Source organism: Heteronotia binoei, chromosome 10 (genome assembly GCF_032191835.1).
Source record: "Heteronotia binoei isolate CCM8104 ecotype False Entrance Well chromosome 10, APGP_CSIRO_Hbin_v1, whole genome shotgun sequence".
Taxonomy (NCBI): Eukaryota; Metazoa; Chordata; class Lepidosauria; order Squamata; family Gekkonidae; genus Heteronotia; species Heteronotia binoei.
This window is the reverse complement of record NC_083232.1, coordinates 1,356,308-1,376,410: the sequence shown is the minus strand read 5'-3', so window position 1 is coordinate 1,376,410 and position 20,103 is coordinate 1,356,308. Positions and strand designations below refer to the sequence as shown.

Below are 20,103 nucleotides of genomic sequence, written 5' to 3'. Positions count from 1 at the left end.
TTTCAGTTTTTATGTTCAACAAAATGTTGGCTTGGACTGTCCCTTGGCTTTCCATTAACCCAACACCAACCAGAGATCTTCACTTGACTGGCTAACTCTTTGCCACTGTTTTCAGTACAGACGAAACATAGAATGCTGGCTGTTTTAAAAATGCATTTAGAAGCCATTTCCTTCGTCTGTCTAATTGCTAGCCGCTCAGCAAGATGTTTTGCCAGGGGATCTTGATACATATGAGTCCACCGTTGGCATTGTTTTATATATGAACAATATTAAAAGGACGAGAATCCATTTCAGTGGGCAAGGCCGGCCGTGCAGCAAAACCTTTCTTGGGTCCGCTCTGCTTTTTCTGGCAAAGTTCGCAGAGTTTCAAGTAAGTCATTACAGCTTCAGCAGTGACGTTTTTGTACCTACGACTAAGTTCCTTCAACATTCTGGTCCGGCCTCCGTGGCCAATCGTGATGTGTGCCTCGTGCAGAATATCAAACAAATCCTCGTACTGAACAAAGAACACAACTTCCGTGTGCCCAGGAGAGACGGGCACCACCAGCTTCTCCTCCGTCCCAATGTTCAGGATACTGAAGCGCCTCAGGCGCCGGTAGTGTTTGCCCTTTTTGCTACGAAGCCTTTTCGCCTCTTTGACTTCTTCGATCAACGTCTGGTATCGGTCCCGGTTGATGTAGCTGTTGTTGTCCTCCCGTTTTGTAGACAAGATCTCCTCCATGATCTTGTAGAAACGCCCTCGGTGCTGTTCGTGCAACGTGTGCTCCAGGTCCGCAGCGGCATCAGCCCAGGTCAGAAAGGCGGCCACACCTGAGCAAAAAGGAAGCTCTTACTTGGCAGTCCCAAACAACATTCTCTTTCTAAACTCTGGAGGGGCAACTTCCTGAATACGTTGGGGGTGGACGGAGTACAACTGACGCACCCCAGACATATGAACATATGAAGCTGCCTTCTACTGAATCAGACCCTCGGTCCATCAAAGTCAGTTTTGTCTACTCAGACTGGCAGCCGCTCTCCAGGGTCTCAAGCTGAGGTTTTTCACGCCTACTTGCCTGGACCCTTTTTAGTTGGAGATGCCGGGGATTGAACCTGGGGACCTTCTGCTTAGCAAGCAGATGCTCTACCACTGAGCCACTGTCCCTCCCCAGACCAGAGGCTAATTGCTTGCACCCAAAAGTCCACTTTCTGAACAGAAACGGAACACGAGGACTGGCTTCTTCAAAGGCTTCATGTGAGCAGATCTGTGAGCAGGGACCCAGATTTCCTATGGCTTTCCAATCACAGATTTGTCTCAGAAAAGCTACACAGGCCATCTCACCGAGATGCACTCGCGTGACCTCTTCATCAGTGAGAATGAGATGATCCACTCAAACCCTTCTGACTCTATGAACACCTTGCAGCAAAAGGGGCATGTCGTTTGGGAATGGAATAAAGCCACAATCACAATTCTGAGGCCAACCCTTAGAAGTACAACTGGGATATCCTGGTCGGCTGCTTGGGCAGAACTGCCACATGTGCTCACAGCCTTCTAAGTCATGGTCCCCAATGCCAAGGGTTGCTGCCAGAGATTCTGGGTTGCGGCCAGAGATCTCCGTTTCCCCCACAGCAAACACTAAACTCAGACGCTCCATTGGTTGAAGAGAGCTTCACTGCCTGCAAAGAGTCTTCTATGGCTTGGTGCCAGGCTACCTAAAGGGCCCCCAATGCATCTCTTTCGGAATCCTCATCCCTTCCATCGCCCGCCCTGATGGCACCACTCCTAGCCTGCATCACTCTCACGCAACTATGCTGCATCTTTTCTCCTTTCCCCCTGCATCTCTTTCTCTAATGCCTTGTTCTGTGTTCTCTTGTATTCCTAGTTGGTTCTGAGCCGATGTTATTCCAATACCCCGGATGCCTAGCACAAAACCAGGAAAATGAGAGCGGAAACCAAAAAGTTGAGAAAGCCAAAGCAAAATAAATCAATAGTAGGGCAGATACTCAAAGGAAAAAGCAGATGTATTGATTTTAATAGAACAGAAGGCAATAAAATACAGGGTTTGAAATATTAGAACGGCAGGTCAACAGGACATCTTCCCCTTACGTTGATAAATTATACAACAGAATAAGGGCAAACATAAGAATAACATTCAGATATCTATAAACGGTAACCAGAAAAAAGCCCGCAGGGAAAAAAAACACATGGTCATAAATCCTCACAGGAAAAAAGTACACGTGGAAAGAAGCCCACATAGAAAAATACCATGTAAAGCACCATAGATGTTTATAGATCCAAGAGGGCAGCCGTGTTGGTCTGAAGCAGTTGAACAGAGGAGGAGTCAAGTTGCACCTTTAAGACCCAAGTTTCATTCAGAACGTAAGCTTTCGTGTGCTCTCTAAGCACACTTCATCAGACGAGGGGATCAGGTATAGACCTGACCCCCTCGTCTGATGAAGTGTGCTTAGAAAGCACACGAAAGCTTACATTCTGAATTAAACTTGGTTGGTCTTACAACTTGACTCCTGCTTTGTTGAATAGATATTTATAATCCTGGATAACAATTCATCTCCATTTATGAGAATGAACAGGTATTACCTATATTTAATACTGTTATTTTAGAATTAAAATACGCCATATTCACATGCAACAGTTTTTGCTGTGTTATTAGTATATTAATTCATTACTATACAAAAGTGGCCTTGTATGAAGAGGGCTTTAATGTTCTCGAGTGTAGGTTTGGAAGGGAAAATACGGGAAATAAAAGTGACTATTTTGTTATCAATGAACTTTATTAAGAAGGAAAAATGATACCAATTTAAACTCTATATTATAGAAATATTTTTAAATAAAATTAAATACGTTAAATGTATGAATGTTGATATGAAGTAAGTTCTAAAGTAAAGTCAGAAAGTTGTTAAATTATGTATAGACTGCCTAGTATGTATAGCTTTTGAACAACTACACGGCTTAAAATTCTTCAAATAATTAATATGATTTACTTATTTTGTTATTAAAAATTAAAACAATAAGATAACATTAAAATAAATTGATTTCCTAGCTTGATTTCCCTTAACTTGTATTTTAAACAAATACATTGTGGTACACCCAGTGACCACGACAACAGACTACCTACCCCAAATAGTAAAATCAACAATTATTTAACAACAATGACAATAATAACTCAGATATAATTCTTATTTGCAAATTAGCCAATCTCCTTAAGTAATTAAGTTTATCTTCCACCTGCTCACATTGTGGCACAGAAGTGGCAACCACGTCATGTAATGTCTCATATTTCCTCTTTTTCACCTCTGGGCAACCTGCCTGTGTATTAGCCGGTGTTGGTTTGTGGCAAGTCAGGTCCCTCTGAGGCCATCAAATAGAGACCACGCACTGGGATGACTGCAGGTGGAATAAGGAATTAAGAGCATTGTGAAATCCCGCACAACCGTTTGTGGATTTTGGAGACGGTTCCAAGGCTGAATCATGATTCCATATTCTTATAGGAAACTGAGGATCTCTACCTGCTGCACCCGCAATATGTCAAAAAGAAGTATGTGAGCACCTGATTGCAGCTGTCTTCATCTGGAAATGTGGCAGCAAGCTTATCAAAAACCGTTCTCACATCATTGATTGGGACAAAGGCTAATGCCACAAGAGATTTCAGTGTGATTTTTATGTTCATATTAGTTTCATATTCAGTCTTCAAGCCAATACTGTTGATTTTCCTAATGAGACTCTGACACAGGTGAAAATAACACCTTTTGACCTCAGTGTGCGGAAAGGCAATCCTCACTGCATTCATACAAGCCGTCTCAAAATCAATCAAAACCTTCTGAGGTGCCAGATCTGGAATTAACAGCTTAATTATTTCAAACATTCTATTTAGGTGTCCACGTTCTGTTTTTGAAGTATATACATGGTGGATATGAACTACCCACCTTGGCGTTCCATGTGAGCAGTTGGTAAAACATATTTGGCACTTCATCAAAGGTGCCATCTCCATAGATGGTGTTTTTGTTTAATTCGAGCATAAGATCTCTATCACCTAAAACCAGAATTCTGTCTGGATTTTTCACACCAGAATCATGAAGTATCAGTTGCCTATACTTCTCAGGAATGTCAAAATGTATGGATTTTGGGTTAGGCAAATGATATCCTGCTCTGTGATCATGAAGACTTCTTGCAAGGGCTGATTGGCTGGGCATATGAGTCAATATATCATTATTTAACCCTGACAACACATTTCTCATCACATTGCAAGGAGCAGCACTTACTGCTCACATGTCTCGCCTCACTGGGTCCCATGCTCTTTAACTTGTTCATAAATGATTTGGAGTTGGGAGTGAGCACTGAAGTGGCCAAGTTTGCGGATGACACTAAATTGTTCAGGGTGGTGAGAACCAGAGAGGATTGTGAGGAACTCCAAAGGGATCTGTTGAGGCTGGGTGAGTGGCGTTAACGTGGCAGATGCGGTTCAATGTGGCCAAGTGCAAAATAATGCACATTGGGGCCAAGAATCCCAGCTACAAATACAAGTTGATGGGATGTGAACTGGCAGAGACTGACCAAGAGACAGATCTTGGGGTCGTGGTAGATAACTCACTGAAAATGTCAAGACAGTGTGCGTTTGCAATAAAAAAGGCCAACGCCATGCTGGGAATTATTAGGAAGGGAATTGAAAACAAATCAGCCAGTATCATAATGCCCCTGTATAAATCGATGGTGTGGTCTCATTTGGAGTACTGTGTGCAGTTCTGGTCGCCGCACCTCAAAAAGGATATTATAGCATTGGAGAAAGTCCAGAAAAGGGCAACTAGAATGATTAAGGGGCTGGAACACTTTCCCTATGAAGAAAAGATGAAACGCTTAGGACTCTTTAGCTTGGAGAAACGTCAACTGCGGGGTGACATGATAGATGTTTACAAGATAATGCATGGGATGGAGAAAGTAGAAAAAGAAGTACTTTTCTCCCTTTCTCACAATACAAGAACTTGTGGGCATTCGATGAAATTGCTGAGCAGACAGGTTAAAACGGATAAAAGGAAGTCCTTCTTCACCCAAAGGGTGATTAACATGTGGAATTCACTGCCACAGGAGGTGGTGGCTGGCCCCTGTGTGACACACAGTGTTGGACTGGATGGGCCATTGGCCTGATCCAACATGGCTTCTCTTATGTTCTTATTTTGCTTCTGGCAATGCTAGCTGCTGCTTTTTGAGGATAGGAGTCATGACAATGTTCTGTTGGTTCCTGAACTACGTTGCCATCTTTTGTTTTTATAATCAAATGGCACTTTATGGAGCGATTCTATCTGCATCTCCAAGTCACCACTCCATTGACAGTGCGAAAAGAGAGATATTCAAACCCCAAGTAAATCATAACTTTGTTGTTCTTCTGGCTTCTTGAAAACTCCATTTCCACTATGAGAAAAAAATAAAGCTATAAGGTAAGCCAGGAGTTGGAAATTAGGGCAAGTTCTCTTGGGTCTCCTTTCTTCAAGCCCTCCTCCCACTCATATACCTTGGCTTAAGACAAGAAGACTGCAGATTTATATCCCGCCCTTCTCTCTGAATCAGAGCGGCTCACAATCTCCTTTATCTTTCTCCCACACAACAGACACCCTGTGAGGTGGGTGGGGCTGGAGAGGGCTCTCACAGCAGCTGCCCTTTCAAGGACAATCTCTGCCAGAGCTCTGGCTGACCCAAGGCCATTCCAGCAGGTGCAAGTGGAGGAGGGGGGAAGTAAACCCGGCTCTCCCAGATAAGAGTCCGCGCATTTAACCACGATGCCAAACTGGCTCAAGTAACTGTTTATTACAACCAGGAGAATACAATTTGGCACACAGGATACCTGTAATTGTACATAATTTAAAATTTTGTACAAAACTCCAAATCATTTATGAACAAGTTAAAGAGCATGGGACCCAGTGAGGCGAGACATGTGAGCAGTAAGTGCTGCTCCTTGCAATGTGATGAGAAATTGTACATAATTTAAAATTTTTCCATGGGGGCTTTCTCCTTATGAGCATTTAAAGCTGTGGGTTTTCTTTCTCTGGGCTTTTCTCACAGAATCCTATAACCAGGGGTGACCAAGGGTAGCTCGCCAGATGTTTTTTTGCCTACAACTCCCATCAGCCCCAGCCATTGGCCATGCTGGCTGGGGCTGATGGGAGTTGTAGGCAAAAAACATCTGGAGAGCTACCCTTGCCCACCCCTGCTATAATCAACCAACCAAATGTCTTTTGGCCTGAAGAGCCTGGTCTCCTGCCCCCCTCCCCGCCACCCCCTCCGCCATGGCTAAGAGAGAGTGACTGGCCCCGAATATTCAAACCCAGGACTCCCAGACCTGCCCCAGCAGTGCGGCCACTACACAGCCCTGCAGGTGGCACCCAGCCCTTGGAAGTGGCTCACACAGCCATTTGAGACAAGAGGGGAGGGAAGCTACTTGCAGGAATTAATGCATGGAGGAGAATTCTGCTCGGAGGTAGGGATTGCCCTCTTGTTCTGCAAGATGCTTCTCCCAGTAGCAGATCCCCTTTTCCAGTCCAGCCTGTGTAACAGGCAGCCCTGTCTGGAACACAACAGTCCCTACAGCAGGACACTGCAGGGCTCTCTGGAGGAAGGACGGCCCCCCCTTCTGAAGTCCTGTTCCCGACTTACCAGTGCTGGGGCCCTCGCCAAGGAACAGGGGCTCCTGGAAACAGGCGCTTTCCTGGGGTCCAGCTACAGGATTGTCTTCCACCGTGACGGCTTGATATTCTGTCCAGGAAGGAGGAATCTCATCAGGGCTCTTCTTGCCTTCCTCCCCAGCACAACAGTCAACTATTTAGGTAGGAATCGCTGAAAACCTGTTTGGTAAAGGGCTGAGCCACCTGCCTGCAGAGAGGGTCTCTCTCCTGCCGCAGTTGGGCGGGCAGGCAGGCGCTTTGGCTGTAGAACAGCCATGCACAGGCGGAGAGCAAAAGGTGGCTCTTGCCAAGCAGGCGGTGACAAGTCACAAGGCAAGTGAGTTTCTGCGATGGAAAGAATGGACAGGAGACCTCTGAAATCCCCAAAGCCGCTCATGAGGTTAAACATGAGGGGGTTGGATTAGATGGCCCTGGAGGTCCCTTCCAACTCTGTGATTCTAAGACACCCTCCCTCATCTAACCCTGAGCCCTTTGGGGGAAAGTGCTATTTTGTCATCACAAATGTGGCAGCCTCCCGCTCTGAGAGGGGCAGTCAGAGCACCAGGAGAAGATGATTTTGGATTTATATCCTGCCCTCCACTCCGAAGAGTCTCCTTTCCCTTCCTCCCCCACAACAGACACCCTGTGAGGTGGGTGGGGCTGAGAGGGCTCTCACAGCAGCTGCCCTTTCAAGGACAGAGTCTCAGAGCAGCCACAATCTCCTTTATCCCCCCCCCCCCACAACAGACACCCTGTGAGGTGGGTGGGACTGGAGAGGGCTCTCACAGCAGCTGCCCTTTCAAGGACAACCTCTGCCAGAGCTATAGCTGACCCAAGGCCATGCTAGCAGGTGCAAGTGGAGGAATGGGGAATCGAACCTGGTTCTCCCAGATAAGAGTCCACACACTTAACCACTGCACCAAACTGGCTCTCTTTTAGAGCTGTGGCTGACCCAAGGCCATTCCGGCTGCTGCAAGGGGGGGAGTGAGGAATCAAACCCGGTTCTCCCAGATAAGAGTCCGCGCACTTAACCACTACACCAAACTGGCTCTCTATTAGAGCTATGGCTGACTAAGGCCATTCCAGCAGCTGCAAGTGGAGGAGTGGGGAATCAAACCCGGTTCTCCCAGATAAGAGTCCACACACTTAACCACCATATCAAACTGGCTCTCTATTAGAGCTCTGGCTGACCCAAGGCCATTCCAGCAGCTGCAAGTGGAGGAGTGGGTAATCAAACCCAGTTCTCCCAGTAAGAGTCTGTGCACTTAACCACTACACCAAACTGGCTCTCCAGGAGGAGGCAGAGCAGATGTTTACACTCCACTTTTCTGTACCCAGAGGACCATCAAAGCAGCTTATACGCCCTTTCCCTTCCTTTCCCCACAACAGGCGCCTTGTGAGGCAGGTGGGGCTGAGAGATCCGAGAGATTTGGGACTGGCCCAAGGTCGCCCTGCCAGCTGCATGCGGAGGAGAGGGCTTGGAGGCTGCCGCTCTTAACCCCGACACAAACTTCAAACGGATGAGCCGCTAGGAGGGAATGAGAACTGCAGCCAAGCTACTTGGAAGGGCACTCCTGCAGGAGAATTTCCAGGGGATTCACAGGAATATAAAACTGCCCCCTGGGTGGCTCCGCCTGCCTTCTTGTCCAGATTCCATGTCTCTTTGGGAAAGGAGGGCGGACAGGACTAGTGAGAGGGTCCCTCTAATGAAACTGGTGCTCTGCAAATCCCCCTTTCTCAAGCTAATTACATCAAAACGTTTATTTTGGGGGGGGGGGACTCCCCACCCTGCTCATGCTGGCCTATTGCTGTCATTTCCACACAATCCGACAGAAGTTTCATCCCAAGAAAAAACAAAACAAAACCACAAAGAAACAGAACCCAGGCAAAGGGGAGGCTGGAAGCCCAGGCTGCCCAGAGCTTTAAAACTGCAATCGCAGAATAAATCCGCATCTTGAGAGAAATCTGCAGACATCACGGGTTCCTTTATTTCAAGGACGAGCACAACGCTGGGACTAATTCGGAGGGATGTGCAAGGCGAGACTCACCCAGAGAAGAACTACAGTGGAGATCTCCTTCGCTGCAGTCCCCCGCCGGGTCAAAGAGCACCTCCTCCACCTCTTCTTTAATCCACGTGGAGGTGCCCACTGCAACCCCAGGGGAGCCTATGGCAGAGGATGGCACAGAGAGAAGAAGCCTCACTTGCAGCCTGAGGGAAAAGGCACGGCACAGCAAGGAAGTGGGGCGGGAACACGACTGCTTGGCAGGCCAAGGCGCTTGAGGAAAAAAGGGAGTGCCCTGTGGCCAAAGCAAGTAGCAGTAGGCAAGTGCACAAGAGAGGGGAGGGGGGAAAGGGTCCTAAGGAAAGCGCAAGACCAGGGTTCTCCTGTGTGCGGCCCATGGGCACCCACAATGCCTGCCGGCTGTTTTAAGAAGAAGAAGAAGAAGATATTGGATTTATATCCCGCCCTCCACTCCAAAGACTCTCAGAGCGGCTCACAATCTCCTTTCCCTTCCTCCCCCACAACAGACACCCTGTGAGGTAGAAGAAGATATTGGATTTATATCCCGCCCTCCACTCCGAAGAGTCTCAGAGCAGCTCACAATCTCCTTTCCCTTCCTCCCCCACAACAGACACCCTGTGAGGTAGATGAAGATATTGGATTTATATCCCACCCTCCACTCTGAATATCAGAGTGGCTCACAATCTCCTTTCCCTTCCTCCCCCACAACACACACCCTGTGAGGTAGATGAAGATATTGGATTTATATCCTGCCCTCCACTCCAAAGACTCTCAGAGCGGCTCACAATCTCCTTTCCCTTCCTCCCCCACAACAGACACCCTGTGAGGTAGAAGAAGATATTGGATTTATATCCTGCCCTCCACTCCAAAGGGTCTCAGAGCGGCTCACAATCTCCTTTCCCTTCCTCCCCCACAACAGACACCCTGTGAGGTAGATGAAGATATTGGATTTATATCCCGCCCACCACTCCGAAGAGTCTCAGAGTGGCTCACAATCTCCTTTATCTTCCTCCCCCACAACAGACACCCTGTGAGGTGGGTGGGGCTGGAGAGGACTCTAACAGCAGCTGCCCTTTCAAGGACAACCTCTGCTAGAGCTATGGCTGACCCAAGGCCATTCCAGCAGCTGCAAGTGGAGGAGTGGGGAATCAAACCCGGTTCTCCCAGATAAGAGTCCGCACACTTAACTACTACACCAAACAAAGTGGGTGGGGCCAGATGAGGCTCGTGCCCTGCTGGGCTTTTGATTGGCTGTGCAAATTAAAATAACCACAGGGTTGCTGTCTCTCTCCCCCACGCTTTCCTGATGTATTTTCTCTTGCACCTGGTCTTCCTTTTCTCTTGCACCAAGTCTTCCTGTGGCTGCACCCACCACCCTGTCTCAGAATTCCAAAGGCTCAAAAAGGTAGAGGACCCTTAGTCAAGACAAAACAAAGCAGAGGAAATGCAGGTTTATATCCACGATGAAGCAGACCACTTAAGAAGACACAGGAAGTTTTCTGGAGGCTGAAGAGGGAAAGGAACCTTCCGGCACCGGATCTCACCTGCCGCCTCCTTCACCACAAAGAGCTCGCTGCAGACAGCCCAGCTACAAGCCCAGTGATCTCGGAAGTTAAGCAGGGCTGACCCTGGCAAGGACTTGGATGAGAGACCTCCAACGAATACCAGGGCTGGGACGCAGGGGCAGGCAATAGCGAGCCACCCTTCTGAATGTCCAAACCCCACTAGGGGCCACCAGAAGTCAACAACTTCCAGGCACACACGCACACACATGCTACAAAAAAAAAAAAGAGAGAGCGCCAAAGGAAGGAAAGCCACAAGGAAAATTCACCAACGATTTGAGAAAAGTTGTTCATTATACCCCACTTTTCTCTGCCCTGAGGAGTCTCAAAATGGTTTACAATCCCCTTTCTTTTCTTCTCCCCACCACAGGCACCTTATGAGGCAGTGGGGCTGAGAGAGCTCTGCAGGGAGGGTGAGCGGCTCAAGGTCAGACAGCAGCCTGCAAGGAGAGGAGGAGGGGGAGATCAGCCCCCTCCCCCAGTTCCTCAGATTAGAGAGCCAGTTGGGTGTCGTGGTTAAGTGTGCAGACTCTTATCTGGGAGAACTGGGTTTGATTCCCCACTCCTCCACTTGCACCTCCTGGAATGGCCTTGGGTCAGCCAGAGCTCTAATAGGGAGCCAGTCTGGTGCAGTGGTGAAGTGCGCGGACTCTTATCTGGGAGAATCAGCTTTGATTCCCAACTCCTCCACTTGCACCTCCTGGAATGGCCTTGGGTCAGCCAGAGCTCTAATAGGGAGCCAGTCTGGTGTAGTGGTGAAGTGCGTGGACTCTTATCTGGGAGAATCAGCTTTGATTCCCCACTCCTCCACTTGCACCTGCTGGAATGGCCTTGGGTCAGCCAGAGCTCTAATAGAGAGCCAGTTTGGTGTAGTGGTTAAGTGTGCGGATTCTTATCTGGGAGAACCGGGTTTGATTCCCCAGTCCTCCACTTGCAGCTGCTGAGATGGCCTTGCGTCAGCCATAGCCCTCACATTATCCTTGAAAGGGCAGCTTCTGTGAGAGCCAGTTTGGTGCAGTGGTTAAGTGTGCGGACTCTTACCTGGGAGAACCGGGTTTGTTTCCCCACTCCTCCACTTGCAGCTGCTGGAATGGCCTTGGGGCAGCCATAGCTCTAATAGAGAGCCAGTTTGGTGTAGTGGTTAAGTGTGTGGACTCTTATCTGGGAGAACCAGGTTCGATTCCCCACTCCTCCACTTGCACCTGCTGGAATGGCCTTGGATAAGCCATAGCTCTAATAGAGAGCCAGCTGGATGTAGTGGTTAAGTGTGCGGACTCTTATCTGGGAGAACCGGGTTTGATTCCCTCTCCTCCACTTGCAGCTTCTGGAATGGCCTTGGGGCAGCCATAGCTCTAACAGAGAGTGAGTTTGGTGTAGTGGTTAAGTGCGCGGACTCTTATCTGGGAGAACCGGGTTTGATTCTCCACTTGCACCTGCTAGCATGGCCTTGGGTCAGCCATAGCTCTAATAGAGAGCCAGTTTGGTGTGGTGGTTAAGTGTGCGGACTCTTATCTGGGAGAACCTGGTTTGATTCTCCCTCCTCCACTTGCAGCTGCTGGAATGGCCTTGGGTCAGCCATAGCTCTAATAGAGAGCCAGTTTGGTGTAGTGGTTAAGTGTGCGGACTCTTATCTGGGAGAACCTGGTTTGATTCTCCCTCCTCCACTTGCAGCTGCTGGAATGGCCTTGGGTCAGCCAGAGCTCTAATAGAGAGCCAGTTTGGTGTAGTGGTTAAGTGCGTGGAGTCTTATCTGGGAGAACCGGGTTTGATTCTCCACTTGCACCTGCTAGCATGGCCTTGGGTCAGCCATAGCTCTAATAGAGAGCCAGTTTGGTGTGGTGGTTAAGTGTGCGGACTCTTATCTGGGAGAACCGGGTTTGATTCTCCCTCCTCCACTTGCAGCTGCTGGAATGGCCTTGGGTCAGCCAGAGCTCTAATAGAGAGCCAGTTTGGTGCAGTGGTGAAGTGCGTGGACTCTTATCTGGGAGGACCGGGTTTGATTCCCCACTCCTCCACTTGCAGCTGCTGGAATGGCCTTGGGTCAGCCATAGTGGTGAAGTGTGCGGACTCTTATCTGTGAGAACTGGGGTTTGATTCCCCACTCCTCCACTTGCAGCTGCTGGAATGGCCTTGGGTCAGCCAGAGCTCTAATAGAGAGCCAGTTTGGTGCAGTGGTGAAGTGCGTGGACTCTTATCTGGGAGGACCGGGTTTGATTCCCCACTCCTCCACTTGCAGCTGCTGGAATGGCCTTGGGTTAGCCATAGTGGTGAAGTGTGCGGACTCTTATCTGGGAGAACCGGGTTTGATTCCCCACTCCTCCACTTGCAGCTGCTAGAATGGCTTTGGGTCAGCCATAGCCCTGGCAGAGGTTGTCCTTGAAAGGGCAGCTGCTGTGAGAGCCCTCTCAGCCCCACCCACCTCACAGGGTGTCTGTTGTGGGGGAGGAAGGTAAAGGAGATTGTGAGCCGCTCTGAGACTCTCCGGAGTGGAGGGCGGGATATAAATCCAGTATCTTCATCTACCTCACAGGGTGTCTGTTGTGGGGGAGGAAGGTAAAGGAGATTGTGAGCTGCTCTGAGACTCTTCGGAGTGGAGGGCGGGATATAAATCCAATGCTGTTGTCTTCATCTTAACTACAACACTGCACTGGCTCTCTCTGTGAGGCTCCCTGGGTGGGCAGGCTTCTCCTAACCCAGCCTTCCGGCACTCCCCCCCAAAGGACGGCATGCCTCCAGCCAGGCCCGTCCAGTCGTGCTTGAGAACCCAGTAGGAGCAGGAAGTGCCATAAATGCAGGCTTCACCTGTGTGGGGAGGACTGCTGAGCTCTCCCGCCTCCTCGGGGGGCCTAGCATTTCCAGCTGGCCGCTCCTCCAGCTCTTGCTTAAGCCACAAAGAAACGTCCACTGGAGCCACGGGGGAGTCTGCAAAGAAGAGGGGAAAGGCTACTGTGGGTTGCTTCTCCACGCGAAGCACTGTTCACCTCCCACCAGCTGCCGGTGCAGAAAGCTGGTTTGGCCTTGCTATCTAAAATGCAGTAATTGGGTGTGTGTGAAGGAGAGCAGCAGGAAAACTCCCCATCCCTTGAGTGTGACAGCTCAAAACTGCACAAGCACAATTGACCGTCCCCATCCTAGCTTGCAGGAACAAACTGAGATGGAGCAACTCGTCAGAGCCTCTAAATGGAACAGAGTGCTGTGGGTACCAATCCATCCAATGGGAGATACTCTTTGATTTGCTGCCCAGTATGTTTTTGGCACCCCCCCCCTTGAAGTGAGGAAAGGGGTGGTGTCACCAAGCTGAGACTCACGATGGCCATGGGGCTTTTAAGTCTCTTAGAATCATAGAGTTGGAAGGGACCCCTTGCACAATGCAGGAAACTCACATATACCTCCCCCTAAATTCACAGGATCTTCATTGCTGTCGTGGGGCCTGCAACTCCATGCCTTTACAGTTCTAAACACAGAGGTGTGCACCTTCCCCCCGGGCCAAGGCAGCAAGTCTGCCTCTCCACATCAGACATCCCCAACTACTTCCCGAATTCTACCACGAGGAAAGCTCAGTGCTGCAGATGTCTGCCAACGCACCTGTGCCAAGGTCCAGCAGGGCACTCCCCCCACCTGGAGCGCCAGGGCTTCTCTCACATACTTCCTGTCCTTGCTCCATCCGGGACAGGATTTCAGGCTTGGCAATGGCGTAGTCTGTTCATTGGATAGAAGAACATGAGGTCATTACACGTCACTCACAAACACTGGGAGCAGACAGTTATGGAAGGGATAAAGGAACTTGCTCCAATTTTTCAATTAACACAGCCAATCAACCATGTGAAGGAAGAAAAGCAAAGACCAAGGACACCCCGGTGGCACGATCCTGAGCTAGTGGACCCTGCATCATTCATCTCTGTGGTGAACATAATGAACATATGAAGCTGCCTTCTACTGCCCTCGGTCCATCAAGGTCAGTCTTGTCTACTCAGACTGGCAGCCGATCTCCAGGGTCTCAAGCTGAGGTTTTTCACGCCTACTTGCCTGGACCCTTTTTAGTTGGAGATGCCGGGGATTGAACTTGGGACCTTCTGCTTATCAAGCAGATGCTCTGCCACTGAGCCACCGTCCCTCCCTTATCATATGAACATATGAAGATGCCTTCTACTGAATCAGACCCTCAGTCCATCCAAGTCACTTTTGTCTTCTCAGACTTGCAGCGGCTCTCCAGGGTCTCAAGCTGAGATTTTTCACACCTATTTGCCTGGACCCTTTTTTGGAGATGCCAGGGACTGAACCTGGGACCTTCTGTTTACCAAGCAGATGCTCTACCACTGAACCACCGTCCCTCCCTAACACTTATGAGGCTCTCCAGGGTCTCAAGCTGAGGTTTTTCACACCTATTCGCCTGGACCCTTTTTTGGAGATGCCGGGGATTGAACCTGGGACCTTCTGCTTACCAAGCAGATGCTCTACCACTGAGCCACCATCCCTCCCTAAAGACAGTATTGTCTACTCAGACTGGCAGCCGATCTCCAGGGTCTCAAGCTGAGGTTTTTCACGCCTACTTGCCTGGACCCTTTTTTGGAGATGCCGGGGATTGAACCTGGGACCTTCTGCTTACCAAGCAGATGCTCCACCACTGAGCCACCATCCCTCCCTAAAGACAGTATTGTCTACTCAGACTGGCAGCGGCTCTCCAGGGTCTCCAGCTGAGGTTTTTCACACCTACTTGCCTGGACCCTTTTTAGTTGGAGATGCCGGGGATTGAACCTGGGACCTTCCGCTTACCAAGCAGATGCTCTACCACTGAGCCACTGTCCCTTCCTAAAGAACACAGGCACACATGAAGCTGCCTTCTACTGAATCAGACCCTCGGCCCATCAAAGTGAGTACTGCCTACTCAGACTGGCAGCGGCTCTCCAGGGTCTCCAGCTGAGGTTTTTCACACCTACTTGCCTGGACCCTTTTTAGTTGGAGATGCCGGGGATTGAACCTGGGACCTTCTGCTTCCCAAGCAGATGCTCCACCACTGAGCCACTGTCCCTCCCCTAAAGAACATCTGAACCTATGAAGCTGCCTTATACTGAATGAGACCCTCTTTGGTCCATCAAAGTCAGTCTTGTCTACTCAGACTGGCAGCGGCTCTCCAGGGTCTCAAGCTGAGGTTTTTCACTCCTATTTGCCTGGACCACTTTTTAGTCGGAGATGCCGGGGACTGAACCTGGGACCCTCTGCTTCCCAAGCAGATGCTCTGCCACTGAGCCACCGTCCCTCCCTCCAGAACTTCACAGGGTGTCTGTTGTGGAGGAGGAAGGGAAAAGATTGTAGGCTGCTCTGAGACTCTGTCCTTGAAGGGGCAGCTCCTGGGAGAGCCCTCTCAGCCCCACCCACTTCACAGGGTGTCTGTTGTGGGGGAGGAAGGGAAAAAATTGTAGGCTGCTCTGAGACTCTGTCCTTGAAGGGGCAGGGTGTCTGTTGTGGGGGAGGAAGGGAAAGGAGATTGTAAGTCACTCTGAGACTCAGATTCAGAGTATAGAGCGGGGTATAAATCCAATATCTTATTATTATTCTGAATCGCTCTGGGGTTTTCTGCCCTAGCCAGCAGATCAGCAAGGTCTCAGGCAGACAGGGGCACTTCCTAATCATGTTATTACAGATTCTCGACCACGTTATTACAGATCCATTGTTTCCCCGCTCCCCTATCTGTCACTGTGCAGAATGCAGCAGTCCATCTGGCTTCTTTTCCTCTTTCCCCACCGTCATGGAGGGGGGAGAGCAGATGGGGAAGAGACCTGTCCAAGCAACGTCTACTGAAAACTTAGAAATTTAAAAGTGCTTCTAAGCCGTCAAGTGTGCTGAGCAGACGTTTCAAACAAGTCTCAAAATTCATATCCCCACACCCTGACAGCCAGAGTGGTGTAGTGGTTGAAGTGTCAGACTAGGACTTCCATGCTCTGACATGGAAACTGGCTGGGTGACCTTGGGCCAGTCACATACTCTCTGCCTAACCTACCCCACAGGGTTGTTGTGAGGATAAAATGAAGGAGAGAATTACTGGAAGCCACCTTGGGTTTAAACAAAGTAACCAAAATAAATCAGCAATATAAAGAGATCAATCTCACATTTCCCACATTTGAGGAAAGGGAAACTCCCTCACCGAGCGAGACTAAAGTCTCAAAGTTGCTCTTCATGACGGTCTTGTAAAGATCCTTCTGCAGTTCGTCCAGGTCACCCCATTCCTGCTCGTTGAAGTGGACCGAGATGTCATCGAAGGTCACTGGCACCTGCAAGAGCGACAGACTCTCCATCCCAACTGGAAAGGCAAAGGAATACCAGAAGGCTGCACTGGCGAAGCTTGTCAGAAGCTCCCTCCTCCCAGGGCTTTGTCACAAGCAGAGATTTGAGTTTAGGCTGCTCTTTTCAGACACTTTGCTTCCAAAGGCCCTCACAGCCTCTGCCCATCCCATTCAGAACAGGGGGAAACTGTCAGGGGCAGTTAAAACAGCAGTATATCAAGTCAACTGTTGAATGTCCAAACAAAGCTTTAGTGAGGAGTGTCCAGAGGGCAGCTGCCTGGCTGGGCCTGAGGCACACAGCTGGCCTCACTGAAAGGCAAATGCCTTTCCCTCTGAACACCCTCAGGGTGAGCACCAGGAGACAGAGTCAACTGCCTTGATTTTCTGCACTGCTGCCCCTGCCCTGTGACTCACACAACTCTCGTTTCAGCATCAATTGCAGCAGTCCCATCAGTATCCTGAAGGAGAAAACCCCACAGCTTTCATTTACTCAAAAATGAGATGTTCCCAATTTTCATGGCTGCAAAATAAATGCTTTGAAAGGAGACGGCTGCATCTTTATCTGCCTCGATGGCCCTAGGAGGACGGAAAGGGATGCTTGCAACTGATGGTGGAAGTGCCATCGTCACAGCCGACTTATGGTGACTCCAGGGGATTTCCAAGGCCAAAGAGGAACAGAGGAGGTTTGCCATTGCTGACCTCTGCATCACATCCCTGAGCTTCCCGGGAGGTCTCCCATGCAAGTCCTAGTCAGGGCCCACCCTGCTCAGCTTCTGAGATGCCACGAGATCTGGGCTTTCATAAGAACAGAAGAGAAGCCATGTTGGATCAGGCCAGTGGCCCCTCCAGTCCAACACCCTGGGTCACACAGTGGCCAATATATGTGTGTGTGTGTATTAACACACACACACACAGCTGGCTATGCTTGTAGCCACCACCACCTCCTGTGGCAGTGAATTCCACATGTTAATCACCCTTTGGGTGAAGGAGGACTTCCTTTGATCCATTTTAACCTGACTGCTCAGCAATTTCATCGAATGCCCACGAGTTCTTGTATTGTGAGAAAGGGAGAAAAGGACTTCTTTCTCTACTTTCTCCATCCCATGCATAATCTTGTAAACCTCTATCATGTCATCCCACAGTCGATGTTTCTCCAGGCTGAACAGCCCCAAGTGTTTTAACCTTTCTTCATAGGGAAAGTGTTCCAAACCTTTAATCCTTCTAGTTGCCCTTTTCTGGACTTTTCCCAATGCTATAATATCCTTTTTGAGGTGCGGTGACCAGAATTGTACACAGTACTCCAAATGAGACCGCACCATCGATTTATACAGGGGCATTATGATACTGGCTGATTTGTTTTCAATTCCCTTACTAATAATTCCCAGCATGGCGTTGGCCTTTTTTATTGCAATCGCACACTGTCTTGACATTTTCAGTGAGTTATCTACCACGACCCCAAGATCTCTCTCTTGGTCAGTCTCTGCCAGTTCACACCCCATCAACTTGTATTTGTAGCTGGGATTCTTGGCCCCAATGTGCATTACTTTGCACTTGGCCACACTGAACCTCCACGACCAGCCTGCAACTGCTGCCTGCCAAATACTTTATAGGCCACTTCATTCTACTGTTTCGGTAACTGTAACATAATTTTAACTACAGCAGGAAGCAAACAGTCCCAACGTACAGCCATTTATGATTAAACTGAACAAAACATACAACATTAGCTCAGCAAGATGACTGCGTAAAATTTAAAACAGCAGCATTCACTTCCATAAAGGAGAAGGGCTTTGCTCAAGGCCTCTTCTAGGAATCTAGGCGTAGTCACGAAATCTGGTTGGGATCTTGCTCTATTTCCTAAATCAGCAGAGAGCCATGTCTTTGCCCTGGCAAGCATGTCTGAGTAGAACTTAATCTAAATGCCTTCAAATGTGGTTTAATGCACACTGTTGCATTCTTCTTATGCACAGCACACCAAATGGCAGAAGAGGGACTATGATCTAAAAAGTTTTGCCTAATGTGTCTGGGGCATAATTATATTTGTGAATCAGCAGACTGTGGCTACCCACAGGGGCCGAACTTTGGGTCTGGACTGGCAATAAGTCAATATATCTAACCTTGGGCGTCTCTCCTCTGGTGCCTGGTGGGAACCGCAGGATCCAGAAGTTCCGGTTCCTGAGCAGGTTCTCCATATTCTCCAGCCTCCTCTGCAGCTGCCCATACTCCTCCATCAGGGTTCCCAAGGCAGCCCATTTGCTCTCCAGCTGTTTCTCCATTTCCGCCGTGGTCTTCTCACAACTGATCAGCTTTTTCTCTGCTGAGCCCATCCTGCCCTCCAGCTGCAGTAAGTGCATGGTGTGAGCATCCATCTTCTTGTCTGCAGCCTGGATTGCAGACACTGCAGCCCATATGGAAGTCTCTGGCGTCTGCATCTGCATCTCCCGTGTAGCTGCCTGCTTGGGGCTTGGCTGGAAGACAGAAGAGACCTAGATTCCACCTCACAGTCCATAGCCTGCTTTGCAAAGATAAAAACTCAAATGCCTTGAATTCCACATGACATTTGCCGCAGTTCAGACAGATTCCTTTCCCCCCGCCCCATCCTCCTTGTTTGTTTAATGCTCTCCATCCTCTTGAAATGTCAGAGGCAGCTGCATTGTTAGCTGGGCAATTTCCAAGCACTGGTCCAGTTTTGTGAACATTTAGGGAGGGAAAGAAATGCTGGTGTGGTGGCTCAGAACAAAATTCCTATGCTGGCTGGCCACTGTGTGAAAGATGGGATGCTGGACTAGAGGGGCCCTTCCTGGTCTGACCCAGCAGTCTCCTGCTTATGATCGGATGGGCCCAGCTGTATGGATGTGCTGTTGTTTTCACACTGGTTTAGGGTTTCATTTTATGGGAAGCCGCCCGGAACCTGCTGGGGAGGGGTGGGATGCAAATGCTGTGAATGGAGCCGTTTCAACAAATGGCGCTTTGCTGGGGCTGGGGGGTGGGGGAGGAGAAAAGGTGAGATTGGGAGTAGCCTGGATGGGCAGATGGAGAGTCTAGTAGGGAGTCACCCATACCCCTCAGAGCCTGTGAACTGTGGCCAGGGGAGGGGGGAGAAAGCTGTGAATGAATGAATGAATGAATGAATGAATGAATGAATGAATGAATGAATGAATTTATTTATAATGGTCACAGAGCAGCAAACAATTCATACAAATCCAGTTCATAACCAATAAAAGGCAATGTAGTTATACAAATGCAGTATATGACACCATCTAAAATATACATAAAATACAAATTTAAAATTTAGAATGCAGAAGACCCAAAATCAAGGATAAACTAAAAACCTCTTCCCTAATTCAACAAGCCACCCAGACAACTTTGGCAGCCCTCCTAGTCAAATTTTGATTATTGCCGGCAAACGTAATTGACATAAGTATCACTCTGTTGTGACCAGGATAGGCTATACTTTCCTGATGTCACAATATAAATCAAAATCAAAACCAGCGTGTTCTAATGGTTCATCAACGCCCACGCTGTGCAAGCAAACTCTTCTTCGAAGAAATGCAAACCTGGCCTCTAGCATAGCTGAAGGTAAAACAGGTG

General features: G+C 49.0%; 1 protein-coding gene and 1 non-coding gene across 2 annotated transcripts; both read right to left on the bottom strand.

The window, feature by feature from the left end:
- Positions 1-237: 237 nt before the first annotated feature.
- Positions 238-19,022, bottom strand: LOC132578298 (uncharacterized). The gene is made up of 8 exons (XM_060248237.1): positions 18,630-19,022; positions 16,377-16,503; positions 13,820-13,933; positions 12,928-13,156; positions 10,217-10,260; positions 8,697-8,813; positions 6,641-6,802; positions 238-810 (listed from the first exon to the last, which is right to left on the bottom strand). Exons 1-8 carry the CDS (start codon positions 18,948-18,950, stop codon positions 254-256), a joined length of 1,671 nt encoding a protein of 556 aa, XP_060104220.1. The 5' UTR covers positions 18,951-19,022; the 3' UTR covers positions 238-253.
- Positions 1,069-1,140, bottom strand: TRNAS-GCU (transfer RNA serine (anticodon GCU)). The gene has a single exon. It is a non-coding gene; the product is annotated as a tRNA-Ser (tRNA).
- Positions 19,023-20,103: the final 1,081 nt, after the last annotated feature.